Here is a 19,740-nt window from a genome sequence, read left to right as displayed (position 1 = left end):
CTTGGTCACTAAAAGGGCGCACGCGATACTATCGCACCGCGTGTTAGACCTGCCGTCGAATGCTCAAGCACAGATGAAACACACCACATGTCTTGAATGAGCATGAAAAAATACGTGGAGAAAAGGAGGGGGCGGGGGGGGGGGGGGATTGGGTCGCTCGAGCAGCAGCGGTAAACTTGGATTCTAAGGGCATGGCTGTGATAAGCTGGCGCGCGCGGCTCATAAACTGTTCTACGTGGTGCGCTCTCAACAAAAAGAGATCGTGCGATAAGAGCATTTCTCTCTGGTGCGGCCGTACGTCTTTTCTGATACTAGCGCTTTGAAGAGTGTCGAGATGTTATTGTCATGGGGTTGGGAGGCTGACTAAGGCAGCAGCCGCTGTTTTCATGAGTGAACCTTATTTGGGTCAACCTGTGCACAGAAAACGAAACGTCCCTCTACAAGCAATACAAGCTGTAGACTGATGGCAGTAAATCAGAGCGTCGGCCGTCGATATTCTACCAAGAAGTAACGTGCATCGGCATTTATACATGTGCCATCGAAGATTCTCGCGTTATCGTTGCTAGCGGCTGGGCAAGTTCCAGAACGTATGCTAATGTGCGCGGGGTGCACGTAATCTCATCAGAGAGTTCTAAGATCATCTAAATTGTTCCCAGTCATTCGGGAGCGGTTTGCGCAAGGCAGAGTTACACGCGAAATGGTGCGGTAGCAAAAACAGAAAGGAGTTTGTGCGGCATTATCGTTACAACATTACAAAATCTTGCTATTGCAGTCATCGCTTCACCGGTGCAACTTATTATTTTTTTTCAGTTTATATGGCTTGGCTAACAGCTTTGCTGGTAAAACATGCATATATAGAGTCGCATAATCTCGTATGCAAATTAATGCTACCTTAATAAGATTCATGCATGAACCAAAATACGTGACCAAACTAATTTGATATGGACGCGGTTGCGTCTTTTGTGTAGCCCACGCTTGTTGCTTGGTCGATGATAAAACTCGACTGAATTTGGCGTTGCACACGCAAATTATCATTTAGGCGCAGCAGGTTATATTGGCGCAGAATGGCACAAATGACCCAGCACTTCCACCCCTGTATAAGTGTCTCTTGTAAAGGGGTTCGACTGTACCAACAAATTTACAGAGGCCATTGCTGGGAACGTTGCATGCAACAGCCTAGAAAATCAAAAAGCATTCCCTGCTTGCTAGCACTTGGGAGCTATTTTTTGATCAAATCTTCACTAAAACATGATGTGAAATAAGACTTGGGTGGTTACTTGGCGGTAGTGCATATTTGAATGACCGCTCCACCAGTACAAGACACAAGGGAAAAATCACAAACTATGGTGATCATTTGTGGCCAAAATATGAATTATAGCCCAATGAAGCAAACAGTGCTGCATTTTACTTCAGCAGTGTCTTTGCCAACAGCAACATAGTTTTGTTGGCACATTTTGAGAAGGTGTTTGAACATGTAGAAGCCAAGTCCCAAGTTGAAATGTTAAGTACATTGCCTCTTGGCTTCTGGACGCCTTTAAAGTAAGCAGTATAATATAGCAGGAAGGGCTTTTTTTACCTTAAGATGTAACACAGATTGATTGGCACTGCTTTTTACTGGTAAAAAAATATTATTTAAACTGAATTGATTTGTTTGCAGTGTAGTGAAGTGATGCACTTGTTTTATGCAAATTATATGAATGTCTATAAGTCTAATTACTCACATCAGCATTATCCTTCTGGCGAGCTGCTGCCAACACCTCGGCAAGGAGTGTGCGCGCATCTATCACAGCTTGGTACACTCGTAGCTGCAGACCGTCTGAGGCCACAAAGCAGGCACTTGGAGAATTGGATATGCTGCCCAATGTTGTGCTGCACAGTTTCAAGTAGAGAAAGTGAGCACTAGAAATTAACTTCTCCATTTAAAACACATCTTTATTCAAGCATGCGAACTAGCTTAGTAGCAGTTAAATGTGCACGTTTTTATTCTTCATAAAACTTCATAAATTTTTGTGGATTCTAGGAGTTGAGAGGCCATTGTCTTTGTGCATTGAGTTGTCAATTGATTAGGCCTTCTGTGGTATGCGTAATAGTCTCTCGTTTTAAACTCGGATAGACCAACTTCCCTGGAAAAGCATAATTTGTCGATAGGATCCCTGGACCAGGATCAATATCACTCTAACTTTTACGCTTTTGTTTTGAGAAACCTGTTCGAGTTTTATTTATGATAAAGTATAACTTCAATCGTGATACCACTATCGAGTGAGTGTGTATGGTAGTTTAATGAATTTGGATTGTACATTTTCCCTGGGTAGTATGTTTTTTCCCCACATTTCATTGCTTTTTAAGTGCATAAAGGAGGCTCTACTCTATTATGTTGCTCTCAAATGGACGACAACATATTCTTTATGAAGCTTTTTCAACTTTGTGGACTTCTGTGGTACTTCACTTGCCATCTTTTCGAGAAACCTTTCTAAAGCAAAGTGAAAAAGAACAAAGGGAACCTGGGAAGCAGGGTGGGCACCCAGGCGACGTTCGAGAAGGCAGATGGCTCGAGTGAGTTGATGCGTGCCAACTCGGCAACACCACCAGACTTGGAAAGAGGCCCCACGGACTCCACTTTCCAGAGGATTAGCTCACTGCAGAAGCCCTCCGTGGGTGCGGGGGCCAACGCACTGTCACGCCGCCGCTTGTCAAAGTAGTCCTGAGTCTGCGAATTCTCGTCTTCCTCGTCCAGGGGCTCCTTCCCTTTGGGCAGGTTGTGGTGCGACGTGGTCAGTAGTAATGGGAGCACGGGATGGCACGTGATGTCGTTTATCCTGAACCGATGTCCCGACACTCTTGCTGCATGGCCAATACTGAGCACCTGCAACATATGAAGTCCAGCAAAGCTCCTACCAAAACTTCTATACAAGTTGAAAAAGCAAACGAAACAAGAAGAGAAATAGACCAACTGGTGAAACCATAATAACATAATTTGTTTTATGCGCCAAAGCCACTATGTAAATAAAAAACACGACATAGCGTAGGGCTCCAGAAATTTCAGTCATCTCGCATTCTTTAACATGCACAGAGATTCTGCCCCGCCACGGTGGTCTGGTGGCTAAGGTATTCGGCTGCTGACCCGCAGGTCGTGGGATCGAATCCTGGCTGCGGCGGGTGCATTTTCAAGAGAGGTGAAAATGCTGTAGGCCGGTGTGCTCAGATTTGGGTGCACGTTAAAGAACCCCAGGTGGTCAAAATTTTCGGAGCCCTCTACTACAGCGTCTCTAATAATCATATGGTGGTTATTATTAAACCACGCATATCAATCGTGAACATGGGCCTCTGGCATTTTGCCTTCACCTAAATGTGACAGTTGTGGTTGAGATTAAACCTGTGATTTTTCAGCAGCCTAGCAATGTTGTAACCACTGTACGACCAAAAAGGACAATTGGAGAAAGCAAGCTATCCAGTTGCGATGTTACTTTTATATTCACAAGTTTGTGGCTTATCACATCTGATATCACATTCGACATTGCATCAGACATTACAGTGAGCTAACAACTTTAGCAGAGAAGAGTACATACGTTAGCTACTTAAGCACTGTTTACAGTTCGTTGTGTTTAGCACTGTTTGCAGGCACTGATAATTACGAAATTTTTATGTAGTAACTTCAACATGGAGTTTAATGCCTTAAAACAATCAATATTACACAAAATGAATTGAGTGATATCATGCCAATAGAAGTCAGCCCTACAAGTTTAACCTATTCTTGGGAGGAGCTAATACAAGACACCGCAAATGTGCCAAGACGAAATTGCTGCAGCATGTGTTACATACATGGGTGAAGTGGGACTCTTCGCTGAATGTGAGGTGCCACAAGTTGAGTGAGCCATTGTGGTGTTTCGACAGCATGCACACACTCGGTGTGGGGGCTGCTTGGCAGCAAAACGGGCGTGGTTTGTCTTCCGCATCTTCATTTTCTTCAACCTGCAAGGAAGTTGAGTAGATGTGCCAATGTGAAAAAAATGCCATCAAGTTTTTAAGAATAGAATAAGGTTATTTTAAAATTTTGCTGCGTATGACTAGGCATTGACGGATCGCGTCTGTTGGCGAAAGTTGTGTAGAACAGTAATTTTTTGCCAACATTAAATCGACTAACTTAGCGATTTTGCCTTAAAAAAAAATGGACATTGCAGAATGACTTCAACGATTTTGCCTCAAAGACAAGACCACTAGTGTGAAAGACAAATGTGACATTCTTCTACTTTTGAAACAATGGGGTTATGTACTACAGTATTTAATCTTGTGACCCCCGTTGGCTGCCGTTAAAAAGATAATATGTATCATGAACAAGAGAAACATATGTGTCTCTGAGTGTATGACTTTTCATTTGCTCAATATAGTCAATAATGAGGAGATTTAGGTCACGTGAATGCCATATCCTGTCAATATGAACAAGTACCAACTAGCCCAATTAGCTGTGCTACAGAATATAAATTCACGATAGTAATGTTTATTGTAACAGGCCCAGGATGGTAAGCTTTGCTAGGTTACATCTCCACATGAGTGAAAGGACTGATTTTTTTTCATATTTTTGAAGTTTTTCTCTGGAAGCATTTGCAGTCCATAGTGTTTGAAATGTGCCACAATTTTTTGTAGTATAATGACTAATATGAGCAACTGCTTGAGATAACCATGTCTTGCCACGACAAATCTTGATGCTAAAGGTCAATTCTCGTTCTCACGTTCGTGAGTTAAAACACGCCAATATGACAAGAACTTAAGACGGTGGAAATGAATGCATGCACATTACTCAGTCCTAAGTTGTCTCAATACGTGAACAGTGTACAGGATGCCACTCCTGACCTGCTGTGCAGATGACCCCTGCTGCTGTGTTGGTTGCGGTGGAACCACGAGGGTGACGGGTGCAACGGGTGTGAGGGGGCTAGGCAGGGCCCACGCTCCCAGCCCAGACAGGACAGTGCGCAGGTCGAGGCCAGCCGTTGGCAGGTAGAGGGCCAAATGGTGCGACAGAGTGGCTGCGTCGCCCAGAGGAATGGCAGTCGGGATGCGCGACGAGAAGCTCACCAGGGCCTGGCGAAACGACCCAGGACTGCACTCATCCAGCCAGTCAACCAGCCTACGTGACACGGAGGAAAACAAAATGGGGTGCAGTCCAGTAGGTGGCTCAGTGAACGATAATGCCAAAATATCCAGAATATGAACCAAGGTCACTGAGACAAATATTCGGCAAGACAATCCACATCCTGTTTTTGAACAAATAAGGACTGATTGATCTAGGGCTTGTTTCTTTTGTCAGCCACAATTTAACGAAACCAACAGACTATAGCAGCTAAGGAAGGAGCTCCCAACCACTTAACTAGCCAGCCGCTCACCAAGGTACTCACCAAACAAGAAAGCTCCCATCGACCGGATGAATGCTGAACAGTAGGTCGGGGCTCTGGTGCCACTCGCGCAACAGTGTCTCTATTTTGTGGTCCAGGGCATTTCCCAGCGATTGCTGCGTTAACAGAGAGGTGCACAGAGTGCACCCAATGTTTCTTAATTCACTTATTTTATTTAGGCAGCATGGTATAAAAACTGCATACTTGTGAAAGCAACAATGCTTTCTACCTCTTCCATCCATTAAAAGTTGTTATAATAAATGCAACAACACATAGTTGATCTACGTGATGCTGGTCTACAAACTGTTTTCTGAAGTGGTCCTTGCTTTTCCTTGATAGATATATCTCATTTCTACATGAGAAAAAACTAGTTATGGTTAACACTGCTAGTATGAAGCGGACTATCAGAGATGAACAAAGCACCGCTTGTTACACAACTGTCACTTCTCGACAACGATCCTATGTTGTTGAACAGGAATGTCCAAAGTTCATGCCATGTATGCATGTATATAGTATATATATATATAGTATAGCTCTATAGTATGTACATATTGAAATATGCAGGGTGTCCCACATAACTTTAGCCAGAGTTTTAAAATACGCCAGAACACGTAATTACGACGCGACCAAATGCATGTTGCTCACTGTTGTCTGGAGTTAGACTATTATTTATGTTCTCAAATATTGTTTAATTAGATATGTTTAATTACCTAACTTTTCAAGGAACGAGGATAAACAAAAAATTTCATTGAGAAAGTTGTAGATCGATCTGTAAAACGTCTGATTAGACAGTTTTGAACTTCATATCTGTTCGGTATTACTGTTTTTCTGCTAATTACAAATGCCTATGATATACAAAAAATACCATGCGATAAACCCACTCGTGTGCCAGTGTGCACAATGATTCTAGTGCTTCCTATCGTTCCGTGTACGAATGACTATAGCATTTGCCCCATTGTGCTTTCTCTGCAGGGCCGCAATGCTGGAGGTGGCTTTACGATGAACACGTTTTGCTATCGGCCACAAAAACGATAACTGTGACTGCTTATCCCTGTCATTAACCGGTGCGAGGGAAGCGTGTCGTTCGTACGCAGAACGTTAGGGAGCACTAGCATCATCATGCAAAATGCATCATCATGCAAATGCCTTTGGTCGCGTCGTAATCACGTGTTCCGGCATATTTTTAAACTCTGGCTAAAGTTACGAGGGACACCCTGTATACATAAACAGCATATAAAAGCTTAAAAAAAGAAAAGTTTGACACTCTAGCATATTCAGTCATTTGGCTATGAGATGTGAATTACTGTAATTCTAAGTTTGATAATGTGATGAACCTGTTCTGACAGAGGTGGTCATTAAAGCATTGGTTGTTCATGATTGTCATAAGAGCAAACAAACAGCAGACAAATGAAAAGAGGCGCAGCACTCGTAGGTCACTTTGTTTATGCCCTGTTATGATGATGATGAACCTGTTATTGCAGTAGACTCTCATTCAACAGAAGCTGAAGGGATCAGAAAAGTATGTTCAGTTTAACAGGAGTTCCGCTCCCTGAGTTATGAACTGGGCAGTAGCATTCAGATACGAAACCAATCATATTAAACACAGTTATTCTATTTAAGCAGCAATTTCATTTAAGAGAATTTTCTTTACTGAGAGTCTACTGTATATGACCTTTCTGTCACTCCTCTCTTTAAAAAAAAAAAGTTTCACTTCTCACACTACGCCCTAACTTGCACAGTATAACAAGCTGCAGAGTAGTGCATGTCTTCCATCCAGGCCAACATATAAAAGCAGTTGCTCTTCCTTTCCATACCTCTACGTTCTTGCCAGATGCCTCAGTGGCTAAAGATGCTGAGGACGATGCAGGCGAGAAGGCCTTGGCAGACTGGGAACCCGGTGCTACATCTTCACCTGGTGTTGTCGTGGTAGTTACGCTTCCAAGCCTCAGTGATTTCAGTCCTGATCTACCTTGCCAGCTGGTTTTGGAGACTGCAAAAAATGGTCACAATGTGTTGACAGCCACTGAGGCAAGTAACACGGTCCTTTTGCGAAATAGCTGTGTGTGTACACCTGTGTGGCATACAAATGTAAACGCATTGCTGTCCATATGCACAATAGCCTACATTTTTTTCATCAAGTTCAAGGAGAATTTTTGGCAGTTACACCTACTATGTTTCAATTTCGTTTGTTATAAAGTTCATGAATTATTTTTGCCTCGATTCTGTTAACTTTCAGCTGCTTTCAGGCAGTAAACAAACTTCACATTGCTGAAGAACTTTGCTTCCTAAATGTCGAATTGCACGCATAGCTCTTTTCAGAGCAGTCAAAGGTGCCAAGCACTTCTGCCAAGTACTATGTTGCAGTTCGTGCTGCAGCATAATAGTAATAATATTATCTGCGATTTTATGATTCAAAACCATGATACCATTATGTGGCTAATGGAGGGTTTCGAAAATTGTCCGTGTGCCAACATTGTACAGTGCACGGGCCTCTAGCATGTCACATCTATCGAAAATGCAATTACCATGGCTAGAATCGAACTCGCAACTTTCGGGTCAGCAGCCGAGTACTGCTGCAACATTTTTGTAGCATCACAGTAACACTAAGTGGCAATGCCCTATATAACTAGGATAAAGCACGATAAATGTCCTTCCTGCGTACAAAGAGACAGACACCAAAACAGCAACACACCACCAGCTGCCTCAAGATCCTCGGGCTCATTGCCCTCTTCTTGGTTCTCTTCAGCCTCCGCCGCTTCGGCCTTTCGCTGGGCTGCCAACTGCTGCTGCCTCTGCTGCTCCCGTCGCACCTGCAGGGCCTTCAGGCTCAGCTCCTGGATCAGCTGCTCTGTGGCACTGCTGAACGACATCTCCTTATTGTTGAGCCAATGAAGCACGAAGTTGGGCTCCTGGACTCCATGTCCCGATGCTGTTCCACTCATGCTGGGCACGAGTGGGATGTCTGTGCCAGGGAAACCAATTTTGCTGTACATTCGGGCAGGGAAAATGTACCATTTGATAAAGTTCAGACATTACAATCACTTTGTGCTCGTGGCTGTAAAGGAAAACCTCTTCTGTTTTTTAAGACACACAGCATGTTTGATTGATTAGCAGCAGTTCAGTCTCCCAGTGTTGGCATTAGCAGTGTTCATCGTTGAACTACTACTCTCTTCAAGCCTCTTTACTTTTTTCCTAAACTATTGTCTCACTGTCATTAGTACCGATTGTACACATTGTCCTGTATATTTGCACTTTTTCTAGTCTATTCTTGTGTGCCATGAATTCAAGAGAGTCAGCACTACAGCGTTGCCCCAACTTGTCAATGTGTGTCCAAAATGTTCCCTTACCAAATAATAAACAATTATAAACCTACACCTAAGAGGTCGCATTATATGAAATGAGCAACTGATCTTGGGCAAATCTGTGCACACTGCTTGCCTTTATACTAATTTCACTGTAAAAAGTACATGGAACAGTACTGTTTTTTATTGCTTGTAAATGATAGTTTAATATCCTTGGTATCGCTGTCTGCTCGGACAAAATTAATTTTTTTTACACCTTAAAGATTGACTACATTGTAACCTAGCTCACAGAACCAAGAATTGCACTTTACATGTGCCACAAATGTTTATAGTGACAACAGATTAAATTCAGGACATTGCTTCGAACAACTATTATGCACATCAAATTTAAGTACTAGTGCCAAGTTCCTGAAACAAAATTCACAAACTGGAACTTTGACCTTTGCACTATTACTACTCAAGCTGAAAGCACAACATTAATTAGAACACTGAACTGATTTGGTGTTTATCTTGAGCACCCACACACTTTCAACTACCCAGAGTCGCAATTTTTGGTGATACTCCAAGTCAGTACTTCAGGTCATCAAGGCAGCTGGGGACTGCGCAGCTGGGGACACCGCACGATGCAGCATGGGCTCTTCTAACCGCTTGTCCCACAGAACATGCGGGAAAAGATAACTGCCTAGAGACCACCAAAAAAAAAAAAAAAAAAAAACTTTGCCAATGATTACCAGTCTCCGCATTGATGCTGGCTGCCAGATGAAAATGGAGGCCCGGTGCCACGCCTGAACCCTGGAGCCCAAAGCTGTGAAAGTCATGCACGCTGTATGTGCTTGGAAGTGAGGGGATCGTCTCCCGAGTTTCCTTTCCATTTTGAGCCGCTTGCCGCCTTTGGTATTCATTCAAAGATCTGCAAAGAAAGACACTGACATGAAGGTTGAACTTGCATGGTTTCTTTTTAGAGCACTGCATGGGCCTAATGTTTCAACCCAGGCCCGCTTTATGACACCTAAGCCCAGCCCAGGCCCGTGGTTGCAAGCATGGGATCAGCCCGAGCACGAGAATTCATTACTAAACTTATCCAGGACGCGCGTGTTTGTGACCAGTCCCGGCCCGGGTTCGCTAGCAGATATCAGTTGTTGATGATGATTGTTAATGATGCCATGCACTTTGTAGCTGGCAATAGGACAGAAAATTTGGTGTGTACGTGCATCGAAATGTTGCCCTGCCCGCTTTAATAGCTCAGAAATTAAGCAGTTTTGCTGATGAGTCATAGGACGCAGGTGCGATTCCTGTGGCCACGGCAGCCACATTTTGATGGGGGCGAAATGCAGGAACATCCGTGTACTAACCTTTAGGTGCAAAAGAACTTAAAGAACGTTAAAGAACTCCAAGAGGTCGAAATTTATCCAGTCCCCACTACAGCAGGCCTTGTAATCATATTGTGGTTTTGGCACGTAATGCTAAAGAATATAAATGAAATGTTGCCTATATGACACAAAGAAAATCATTAAAGTGAAAGTATAGTGAAAATAAAGCACAGCAACAAAATTTATTTAGAAGTGTACAACTAACATGAAAAAGTGGATAGAAGCAAACCAGGAAGATTTTCTTTAATGTTCTTTTCTACAATCGCATTGGAAACATTAATTAATCAATTTTTTAAAAGAGGCACCTGATTAATAATTTGTTGCAGCAAGATAAAAAAAAAACTTCAACATTATATATGGTGAACAGCCCCCAAAAGCAGATGAAATATAAATTGTTGATATTCTAACATCACAGAAACGTAATCGTCATGTACAATATAATCAATGTGCTACACACCTTACTTGATGCTATTCCAAGAAAAAAAACAGGTTTCACCCTTCTTTGTGAAATAAAGATAGAAAATAGCATGCTTAAAGTAACACCCAGTGACATAAAAAATAACACCTGAAAACGATGCCACAAGAATAGGAGTGTGACAAGGCAAGCAAAAGGCAAAAATCTACATGTTCTTGTGCCAAAACAGCAAGTCGTCCTGGCTCTCCGGCTTCAAGCAGGTCCTCCCGTCTTGGAGCACATACCCAGCTGCACTAAAATTGTGTTCGCCATGGGCGCTCGTGGATGGGATATGAGGCGCTATTTTTGCAAGAAATTAAAATATGCGGTATTTCTTTTACACGATTAAAGTAGTTTCTCAAGACCGAACTCTTTTTTCTTCCATGGGAACAACCATGATCTTGCCTGTTGTTAGTGCTGTTATTTTTACGCTAGTGCCCATGTATTTACCTTGACTGTACGATTTTGTCTCATCAGGTCATCTAGCATACAAATGTGTGCACGTGCATGTGTGTGTGTAAGTTTGTGTGAATTCATGAGCATTTAGCATACAATTAATGCACCAGTAGAGTATAGCATTAGCATTATAATAATGTAATAGTAGCTAGTGTTATTGCTAAATGGCAAATGAAAAATTGCTTGCAGAGTGGTTTTTAGTTATAATTCACTTTTACTCATGTTAAAGCCACGTTCGTTATTGTGGAAAAAAAAAATAAAACAACTGTTTTTATATTTTCTTTTTGCTAAGCTTTACTAAGAGCCAGCTATTCACACGTATCATTTCAACTTGGCACAATGCCTTAGAGCATACAATGCATAATGTTCTCGTGTGCTCGAAGGCCTGACTTTGGCCTTGTAATGAACGACCAGAGTCCAGCCCAGCCCGCAGCTTCAAGCCCGGGCCCACCCCAGGTCTGCACTTTGAAGCTCAAGCCCTGCCAGGGCCAGTCGGAAAACACTTCAGACGGCCTGGCCCGGGCTCATGCAGTGCTCTAGTTCTTTTAGCTCAAAAATAAATGCATGTGGAGCATTGTTGTGAGGAGAGTAACAAAAAAGCATAAGCGTAGTACAGATGAAGTGAAACCTGCCTCAGCAACTATCCTTTTAGTCTACCCTCATTTACCTTTTCTTTTAAAGCTATATCTCACATTTTATTATTTGTAACAATTTTTATTTCATTTTTCTCTATAGCTTCCCAGTCTATTGGCTTCATTGCCACAGGGCCGCTCTTGCGTGCGCTCCTTGCAAGCTGCTGCTCCACACTGCATGCAACGTTGGAATTGTCACAAGCGTCTGTTAGTTCAACAGATGATGCAACAATCAGCAGATCCTCATGACTTCGGCTGCGGGCGAATTCAGATTTTTATACATAGTGCGTATGGGCAGTTTTGCAACTCATATAATTGAAGAACTCTGGTTGCAAGCAGATAAGTGAATGCAGTATTATTCCCAGCAAATACGCTATTTTCTCGCATGTGATGCCCCCCCCCCCCCCCCCAAAAAAAAAAAGTGTGCCTAGAAAGCGGAGGTGCGGATTAAACGTAGCTATAAATGCAGATTTAAACATTTTTTTTTTTTTTCACTGGTAGAGTGGAAGTTGAGGGTGCGAGTTGTATGCAGGAGTGAGTTATAAGTGAGAAAATGCAGTGTAAGAAGTGCATGAAGAAAGCATAAAAAGAGTGGGAAAAAAAGAATTAAAAGACAACCTGAAAAGTCAGTTCTGCAGACTTCCACAAGGTGATGGAAGGTTTACCATAGAAAAATTGACAATGACCGGTTTGCAGCATGATGCCGCAAGGAAAAGTGTACGGATTATTCTAAAAGGAAGCTTTTTAGTTGCCCGTAAATTGTCATGGTCTGGGCATCAAGCCCGAAACCAATACCTTTCAAGGGTGCTTGCTTTACCAACTGAGCTAACCAGAAAACTACCAATTGGCAGTGTGACGTTGAATTCATCCACAACTCGAAGCACATGGACACAGAATACTGAAATACTCCAAAGAACCGATTTTCAGTATTCTACGCCCGTGCCCTTCGAGTTGATGAGTTTGCCGTTGTGCTGCCGATTGCTAGATTTCTGGTTAGCTTGATTGGTAGACCAACCACACCAGAAAGGCATTGGCCCTGGGCTTGATGTCTAGACCAGCATAATTTTTCAGCACCTAAAAACTTTCTTGGTGAGAAATCAGTATGCTTTTCCTAGTGGTGTCACGTAACAAACAAGCCGTTGTAGATTTTCCTATATTAAGAGAAGCTACAATCTCGAATGCTGGCTTGAAAGACACCTCATAAGAACAAGTGTTCAGTTTAACTTGAAAATAAAGCAATGCAACATGTTTAAGGGGAGACGCTCCTCGAAAGCACTTTTTTTTTGTTATTCAACTTAGAGCTTCAGAAATTGGACCACTGATGCAGTTTTTCCTCCTGATTCCAAATCTGTAATCAGTTTTTACATAAGTGCAATAGTTTGGGAGTTGTGTTTCAAGTAATGGTGAAACTTGATAAGTTTTCCGGGAACTTTCGCGCATACTAAATGTTCATGCAGAGAGTTGTTCAATGGCTCCTTTTGCTCCCTATTAGCCATAGAGTGCCGATATCTAGCTAGAAATTGTGCTCCAACTTTGAAACTATGAAAAAAACATCTGTGTAGCAAACTACCCTTTTTTTTCCACTCGACCACCATTAAATTTATTAATAGATATTTACAGCTGATAGGTTGTGCTGATTCAAGTAGATATCGGCACCCTACGCACTCTCCTCAATGTGTGTGCCAAATTTCGTCGTCGTATGACCATTCTAAGTGCCCGAAACACTTCCCGCAAAAAATGCAAATTGGCCAAAATTGCGAAATGAGAAAAACGCGTTTGAAAGTTTGAAAGTCTGTATTTACAAAAATGAAAAACGCAGTAGCACGAAACTTGTGCTGAACACATACACACATGTCCAGAGGGAATATCAGTTGTCTAAAACTCTCCAGCACCGTAGGTTTTCCCTTCCCGGCTGGTGCGGCAGGACTCTTCCACCCGGGCCCTCTTGGCTGCACTGCGACGGTGTGCCCTCGCCTCAGCGGTCTGACGCACATTCATCTTGTGCATGCGCATGCTGTCTCGGCGGTCGCTGAGGGTAACCAGGGCCTCCGAAGGAAGCACCCCAAGCTCTTCCAGCACCTTTTCAAAGCTCGCGTGGCCCCGGTTGAACCACAGGACTGCAATGGCTGTGGCTGTTTCCACAGCAGTCCGGGAAGCAAACCGGGTCTTTGGACACAGCAGCCATATTTTGCTGTTCAGGGACTCGGCCGCGTTCTGTGTCTTGCCGTGGAGGCACCGGGCAAGCAGCTTCGCATCTGTGAGACGCTTGTAGATTGGGAGGACTGCCAAACCCTGGGCCTTGGTCAGGAGGGGGGTGTGGCACGGTGCAGGCTGGCCCTGCGCCTCAGCACGTCGGTGCTTGCACCACGAGTCTGGGCCTGCAGGACAGAACTTGTGACTTCCAGCACCGTCTGTTGAGCACGAGTGCAAACATGAGGCCCATATGGCAGTGTACATCTTGTGGACATTTCCCCGATTGTTCACAATGGCCACCTGAAAGTAAGTTTGAAGCTTCTGGATGGTGGTCTCCTTCAGCTTCTCCCCTCGTGGAAGTGGCGTTGGCAGCTTCCGCAGGCCGGTGCCCAGACGTTTCGCCACGTGGTTGGTGCACTCCTCTTTTTCAATTGGAGTGTCAGGGTACACGTTGGCATCACAGACCCCGTTGTAGGCCTTGCTGTCTCCATCGCTTAGGAAGATGGTGAACCGCAGGGGTGTCTCATAGTCCACAGTCCTCTGCCAAATGCGCACTGCAGCTTCGGCCTCCATGGCATGCGAAGAACAGTCGCAATTCTTCTCACAAACGGGATGATGAAACGCCTGCCATGTTTCTTCATCGCCTCCCATGTCGTTATGCAAACTGCACGCCAGGCAGAAGTTGGAAAGCACTTCATAGTCCAGGCACAAACCAGTGTCCAAGGACACTACAGTTCCCACACCATTGTGGCTTTTGTGGCCTCTTTTTTGCCATGTGCCGTCAAACATGACTGGCACGTCACTGTTACCAGCCACCTCTTTGGTGACGCTGCGTGCCCTTTGCATGTTTTCACAGACAGCCTTCACTGCCGCACTGTGAATCTTTTTGCCGATAGCATGGAAGGTCTTATGGTGCATAGGGTTTGGCAATCCAACTACTGCACAAAATCGTGAAAGTTGCTCATGCCCGATACCGACGGCACGCGCTGCAAGCACCACTTTCAGGTTCACGGCAAAGGCGTCACGCGAACTCCCGCTGTCGTAGCTTCTGCTTGCACCGCGGCCGCCATCTGACGCGACCCGCTTCGACGAGTACGCGGACGAAAGGATGCTCTCCGAGCACTCCGCATTCTCGCAGTGTAGCTCCAGAAACGCCGAAAGGCCTTTCCGCTTTTTATTCGGTGCCCGAACTGCGAGTTTACTCTCGTGACAAACGGGGCATGCCGCGCCTGCGACGACGGCCGTCAATGCACCCAACTCGCACAGCACTACGCTTTCGGCACGATCGGCATTCGGCCTGACGTCGTTTTCGAATAACGCGATCTTTTTCTGCGATGCACTCACAAAATTCACTGCAGCGTTGATCTCGTCGTCGCAGTTGCCATGGTCGACGTTGCCGTGGTCGATGTTAGGCCTACCGGCCGCTGGCCCGTCGCGGACATTTTCGTTGGCGGTGGCTTTCTTGTACGTCCTCCGCCGCTTCCCTCTGAACTTGTTCTTACTTCTGTATTTCCGATGGTCGGCAACGGCCTTTTTCGGGCTTGCCATCGCACGAAAACAGCGAAAAATAACTCCGGAAAACAGTGAAGCGAACTACGGCAAGAAAACACGGGTGCTGTCAGCCAATGGCGGCCCTGCGTTAGTGGCGCGCGGTTTGAAACGGCGGGAAAAGACTGTTTTTGTTGCTTTTTTTTTAGATTTTTCGTGAACGTACGAGACTTCAAGAACCGGGATCGTGGAGAGTAAGGACAACTCTACACGAGCCAGCGGCCGCAATATGGCGGACAGCTCTCTTCGCGGCCCCGCGAGCACGCGAACAGCAGCCCGTTTTGTGTAAATTTCGTGATGCCGCGCGTCACTGCCGCTCACTCAGACGCGTTTTTCACTGACTTCTGATGCTTATTTCGCTGTGATATTTTCAGATGTCAAAATATAATGTATAAAGATGATAAAGCAACAAAAAACAGAAAAGGTGAAATTTGGAAAAAAAACGCGACTTTTCGACCCGCGTCTCCCCTTAAAAATAATAACTGCAGTAGGCTCTCAATAAACAGAAATCTGCTAAACGAAACTACTTTGGGACTACTGCCTCTGCAATGCTTGGTTTTGGGTTTTCATTCTGCACCCATGTTCACCTCTCAGTAAACGGCACTCCTGTTAAATGAACACATTTTCCGGTCCCTTCAGGTTCCGTCTACTGAGAGTCTACTGTACACTCATTTCAATTTACAAGTTGATGGAGAGCATTAGATTGAAAGCATTGAGCCCTTAATATTGTTCTCACACCATCAGGCATTATTATTTGCATGCATGTATGAGTTACAACAACTCCCAAGAAGTATGATCTGTGGCTCACATGACGACAAGAGATTACCAGTGCTTGATAAATTATTAGAATGAATAGCATAAAGAAAAAAATGCATAGGAAGAAATGCACGAAATTGGGCACAGTGGCAACATTAAAAATACTGTGAGTTCGGTTAGATCAGCAAAGGAAGTAGCAAGGGATCGCCGGGAGACGATAAAAACAATGAAACTAGCCAGATGGCATGTAATGCCACTTACTTCATGTGCCGCAGCTTTTGGAGAATGCGTTGCCGGTGGCGCTGAGTCTGCAGTCGTGGTGTCTGATTGGCAAGTGCTTCGATCTGCTGCACATTGATCAACCCATCTTCGGGAAGCAAGGTCTGAACCCAGAGCCGGCAGATGTTGTCTCGACATGACGTGACCAGCATGTTTGCAACTGAACCTCTGAAGAACAGAAGAAGAGGAAAAAATAAATTGTGAAATGTAGTATAATTTAACTGCATTAGGAGCTATACTGAAGATTTCTTTCTACTGTTTATCTCATAGAATAATACAATCAACACCGGAGGGGAGAAAATTGAAAATGTACCGCAACAACAAGGCTCGCTACTTGGCGATCCACAATGAAAGACTGTAACACATAAGATTTGACAGCTTGGCATTTGTTGTGTTTACGGCAGCTGTGTATCTGAAGAATTGTATCAGGTGCGGCCATTAAACTAACCAAAGCACTCATTGCATCAGCTTCCATAACACCCCTGTAAGACACATTATAAGAAACTTTAGGTAAATGAAAATGTGTGTCCAAGTAGGTCCATTTCAGGTGGCATATATTTCCCTCCAAGAGGTGCTTCCACATGTTATAACTACTTTGGGCATCTTTTCAAGGTAAACAAAAAAAAAGCATCAGGTCAAAATAAGTTAAAACTATTCTTTCACTATCACAACATGTAATCTGCACAAAATAATAGATCTTACCTTCAAGACAAAAAAACCCAACTTACCGGGGCATAAACTTGCTGGTCTTGCGCCACGATAGTCCTGTCACGGCTCGGGGGTGGGCCGCATATACAAAGCCAAAGGTGCAGCCGCGATCCACTTGCTGCACAGACATCCTAGTATTCCCACCAGGGTCAGACACTGTGAACACGAACAAAGACAGTTAGGCACCAAAGCTAAAACAAGTGCTGGACAAAAGGGCCACAGTGGGCAGTGGGCACTTAGAATTGAAAACTAATGTGCACTCATAAGATGCAAATGCTATTCAATGCAACATACATCAGTGGTGGTTGATAAATATCACAAAAGCAATTGCAATAGCGTTTCCAAGACGAGTAGTAGGCAACAAAATTTTACTGCCTCTCACAACTACTACAGGCTCTATCATCTTAATGAAAAGCTTCCCGTTGCTACTGAAACTCACAGCGCTTTAGGCTGTTTCAAAACATAGACTCACCTTTATGCTGACTGTTGTGCCAAATTTTTACTAAACGGTCACATTTTCCCGCAGATGCAAACAGTGTACCGTCTGGTGAGAAACGAAGGAAGCTGACTGGCTGAGATGTCCTATAGAACATAGAAGCAAATATAATTGATGAAGACATTGCACGTCGTAAGGTGAGTTAGACACATATGTGCCACACTATGGTGTGCACAAAGGCCAAGGGACCAAAAAAAATCATAGCAGGCCCAACTCTAGATGCAGTAACAGCCAACAAATGTCAAATATGCATTTCCACATGTGTGCACTTCAATGACTTTGCTCCAGCCATCACGGTTAAAAAAAACGCAAGGGGAATACACAAAAATGTAAGCAGAGCATGAAGGCTCTGAATTTGTGCAGGTGTTTGCCTATGCTATTTTTTAAAGTATCTTCTACAGATGAAAACTAGGGAAGACAGAGACCTGCAGTGCCAAATGCAGTCCCACGAAGTGTCCTCGTCGGGAAGCGTGGGAGCCACCTCGTCGCTTCCAACTTGAAAGGAGACATGGCTGCGCGGTTGTGGCTGGCCTGCCTTGGCAGTCTCTTCCCCGGGCATGGCATTGTTTTCTGGTCTCAAGGTGCATTTCCACATCTGTATCCACTCGCCACCAGTCAGTAGACGTGTGCCTGCAATGAAGTCAGAAAAACTGCAGCTCCATCCTGTACGACCTTCCAGATCCAGTGTAAAGCCCCATAAAGCAAAATCAAATTAAACGAAAGGCAGAACAAAAGAACGGGCTTTAATAGCCTCCACTAAGTAGAAAAAAGAGCAATTTGAGAGGAAAAGAGCTTGTTTTAAGGCGACAATCATAACGCACGAATGGAAGTCTACAATGTTAACATGTAGCATGTTGCTTTATTGTTCAACATGCGGCCTCAGTGAATACCTCCATGTGGGGTTATATGTTTAGGTGGGTGTCGCCTTTTTAAACCAAATGGCTTGTTTTCTTTCATGCAAATGGAAGAGATTCACAAATTATTGTTTCAAATATGCAACTGTAACAGTTACCACACAGACTAAATCTTTCTATCTTTTACCTGACGTACACCTCAATAAGGTTCGTGCAACAATGCTTCTCTTTGCATCTCAGCAGCCGCTTGGCACGATCTAAACTATGATACAATTGTGCAGCATGCCATAATTCATTCATTTCGACCACATAGACCTCTTCAGCCCAGTTATTCCTGATTGCACGCAAATGAGTGCCTTCCAATAACAGATAGCCAAGGTAGTTTGCACCTACTCATTCCAAAAAAGAGAAAAAGAAAACTGGGCATGCAAACACGGACACAAGAAGAAAATCGTGACACTATAAATGTTTAATCAACAACTGAAGATGCACACACTGGTGGAAAAGAAAGAAGATACTACGAAAAATTATTAGTGCATGCCCCCACAACACGAAATCTTATCAATCTGGCACACACACGCGGTGGTCTATGTAAAAGATGACTTTTAAGGCATTTGATTTCATCTTTATGCTAGTTAATCGACGATTGGCGTGCACATACACTACCACTATTATTGACATGCCATGCCCCAGTCATTAAATGCATTTCTTCATTCCTATGCCATAATACACAACTGCACATTCACGGAATTTCCACATGCAGCAATATTATAAAGAAAAGTTAGAACGAGAGGCTCTGGCTAGCAATCTCTTTTGTTCTAATAATCACTGGTTATTGCAGTGGCCTGTCTATATATATTCTCTGGTTAATGTAGTGGCCCATTTGCATGTTTCCACCATCAAAGTGGCGCCGCTGTGACCAGGCTCAAACTCATACCTGGAGCTCAGCGGTGTAAGAACTGCCAAGTACTACGCCAGGTGCTAAGGACGGCACTTTGCCTAACTTACCAGAACAGTTGTAAGCTGTGAATAATAAATAAATGAGATCATTCGAAAGAAACTCCTGCATCGCGTCAGCTATGGTCATACCTTTCTTTTGAGTTGTGGTGAGAATAAGATGAGAGACATGGCTCAGACCATTGTACAAATCAAGAAGTATTCCATCATTTTTCATGGTCGAACCATTTCTTAGCAAACGGCAGGAAGAGTTTTACCTATGCATCTATCGATCCGTATATTTGGCCACCTATGTCTAGGTGCTCTCGTGACCATCTCTTTAATTTGTTGTAGGCCGAAATTGGCATG

At 43.9% G+C, this 19,740-nt stretch overlaps 1 protein-coding gene across 4 annotated transcripts in view; it reads right to left on the bottom strand.

Annotated features, from left to right (window-relative positions):
- The window catches only part of Rbcn-3A (rabconnectin-3 alpha), a 120,705-nt gene that overhangs the window by 96,063 nt on the left and 4,902 nt on the right, over nt 1–19,740 (bottom strand). For all 4 annotated transcript variants that reach the window (XM_075896518.1, XM_075896512.1, XM_075896499.1 and 1 more), the window contains exons 5-16: nt 18,007–18,211; nt 17,558–17,667; nt 17,106–17,241; nt 16,360–16,545; nt 9,421–9,599; nt 8,080–8,349; nt 7,202–7,377; nt 5,391–5,503; nt 4,849–5,122; nt 3,820–3,969; nt 2,502–2,863; nt 1,722–1,869 (exon numbers count right to left, since the gene is read on the bottom strand). In XM_075896518.1, the coding sequence (XP_075752633.1) occupies nt 1,722–1,869; nt 2,502–2,863; nt 3,820–3,969; nt 4,849–5,122; nt 5,391–5,503; nt 7,202–7,377; nt 8,080–8,349; nt 9,421–9,599; nt 16,360–16,545; nt 17,106–17,241; nt 17,558–17,667; nt 18,007–18,211 (2,309 nt within the window). The remainder of the gene's footprint in view (nt 1–1,721; nt 1,870–2,501; nt 2,864–3,819; nt 3,970–4,848; nt 5,123–5,390; nt 5,504–7,201; nt 7,378–8,079; nt 8,350–9,420; nt 9,600–16,359; nt 16,546–17,105; nt 17,242–17,557; nt 17,668–18,006; nt 18,212–19,740) is intronic.

This window comes from Rhipicephalus microplus, chromosome 1 (genome assembly GCF_043290135.1).
Source record: "Rhipicephalus microplus isolate Deutch F79 chromosome 1, USDA_Rmic, whole genome shotgun sequence".
In the NCBI taxonomy this organism is placed as follows: Eukaryota; Metazoa; Arthropoda; class Arachnida; order Ixodida; family Ixodidae; genus Rhipicephalus; species Rhipicephalus microplus.
This window is presented reverse-complemented; position numbering and strand designations above follow the sequence as displayed.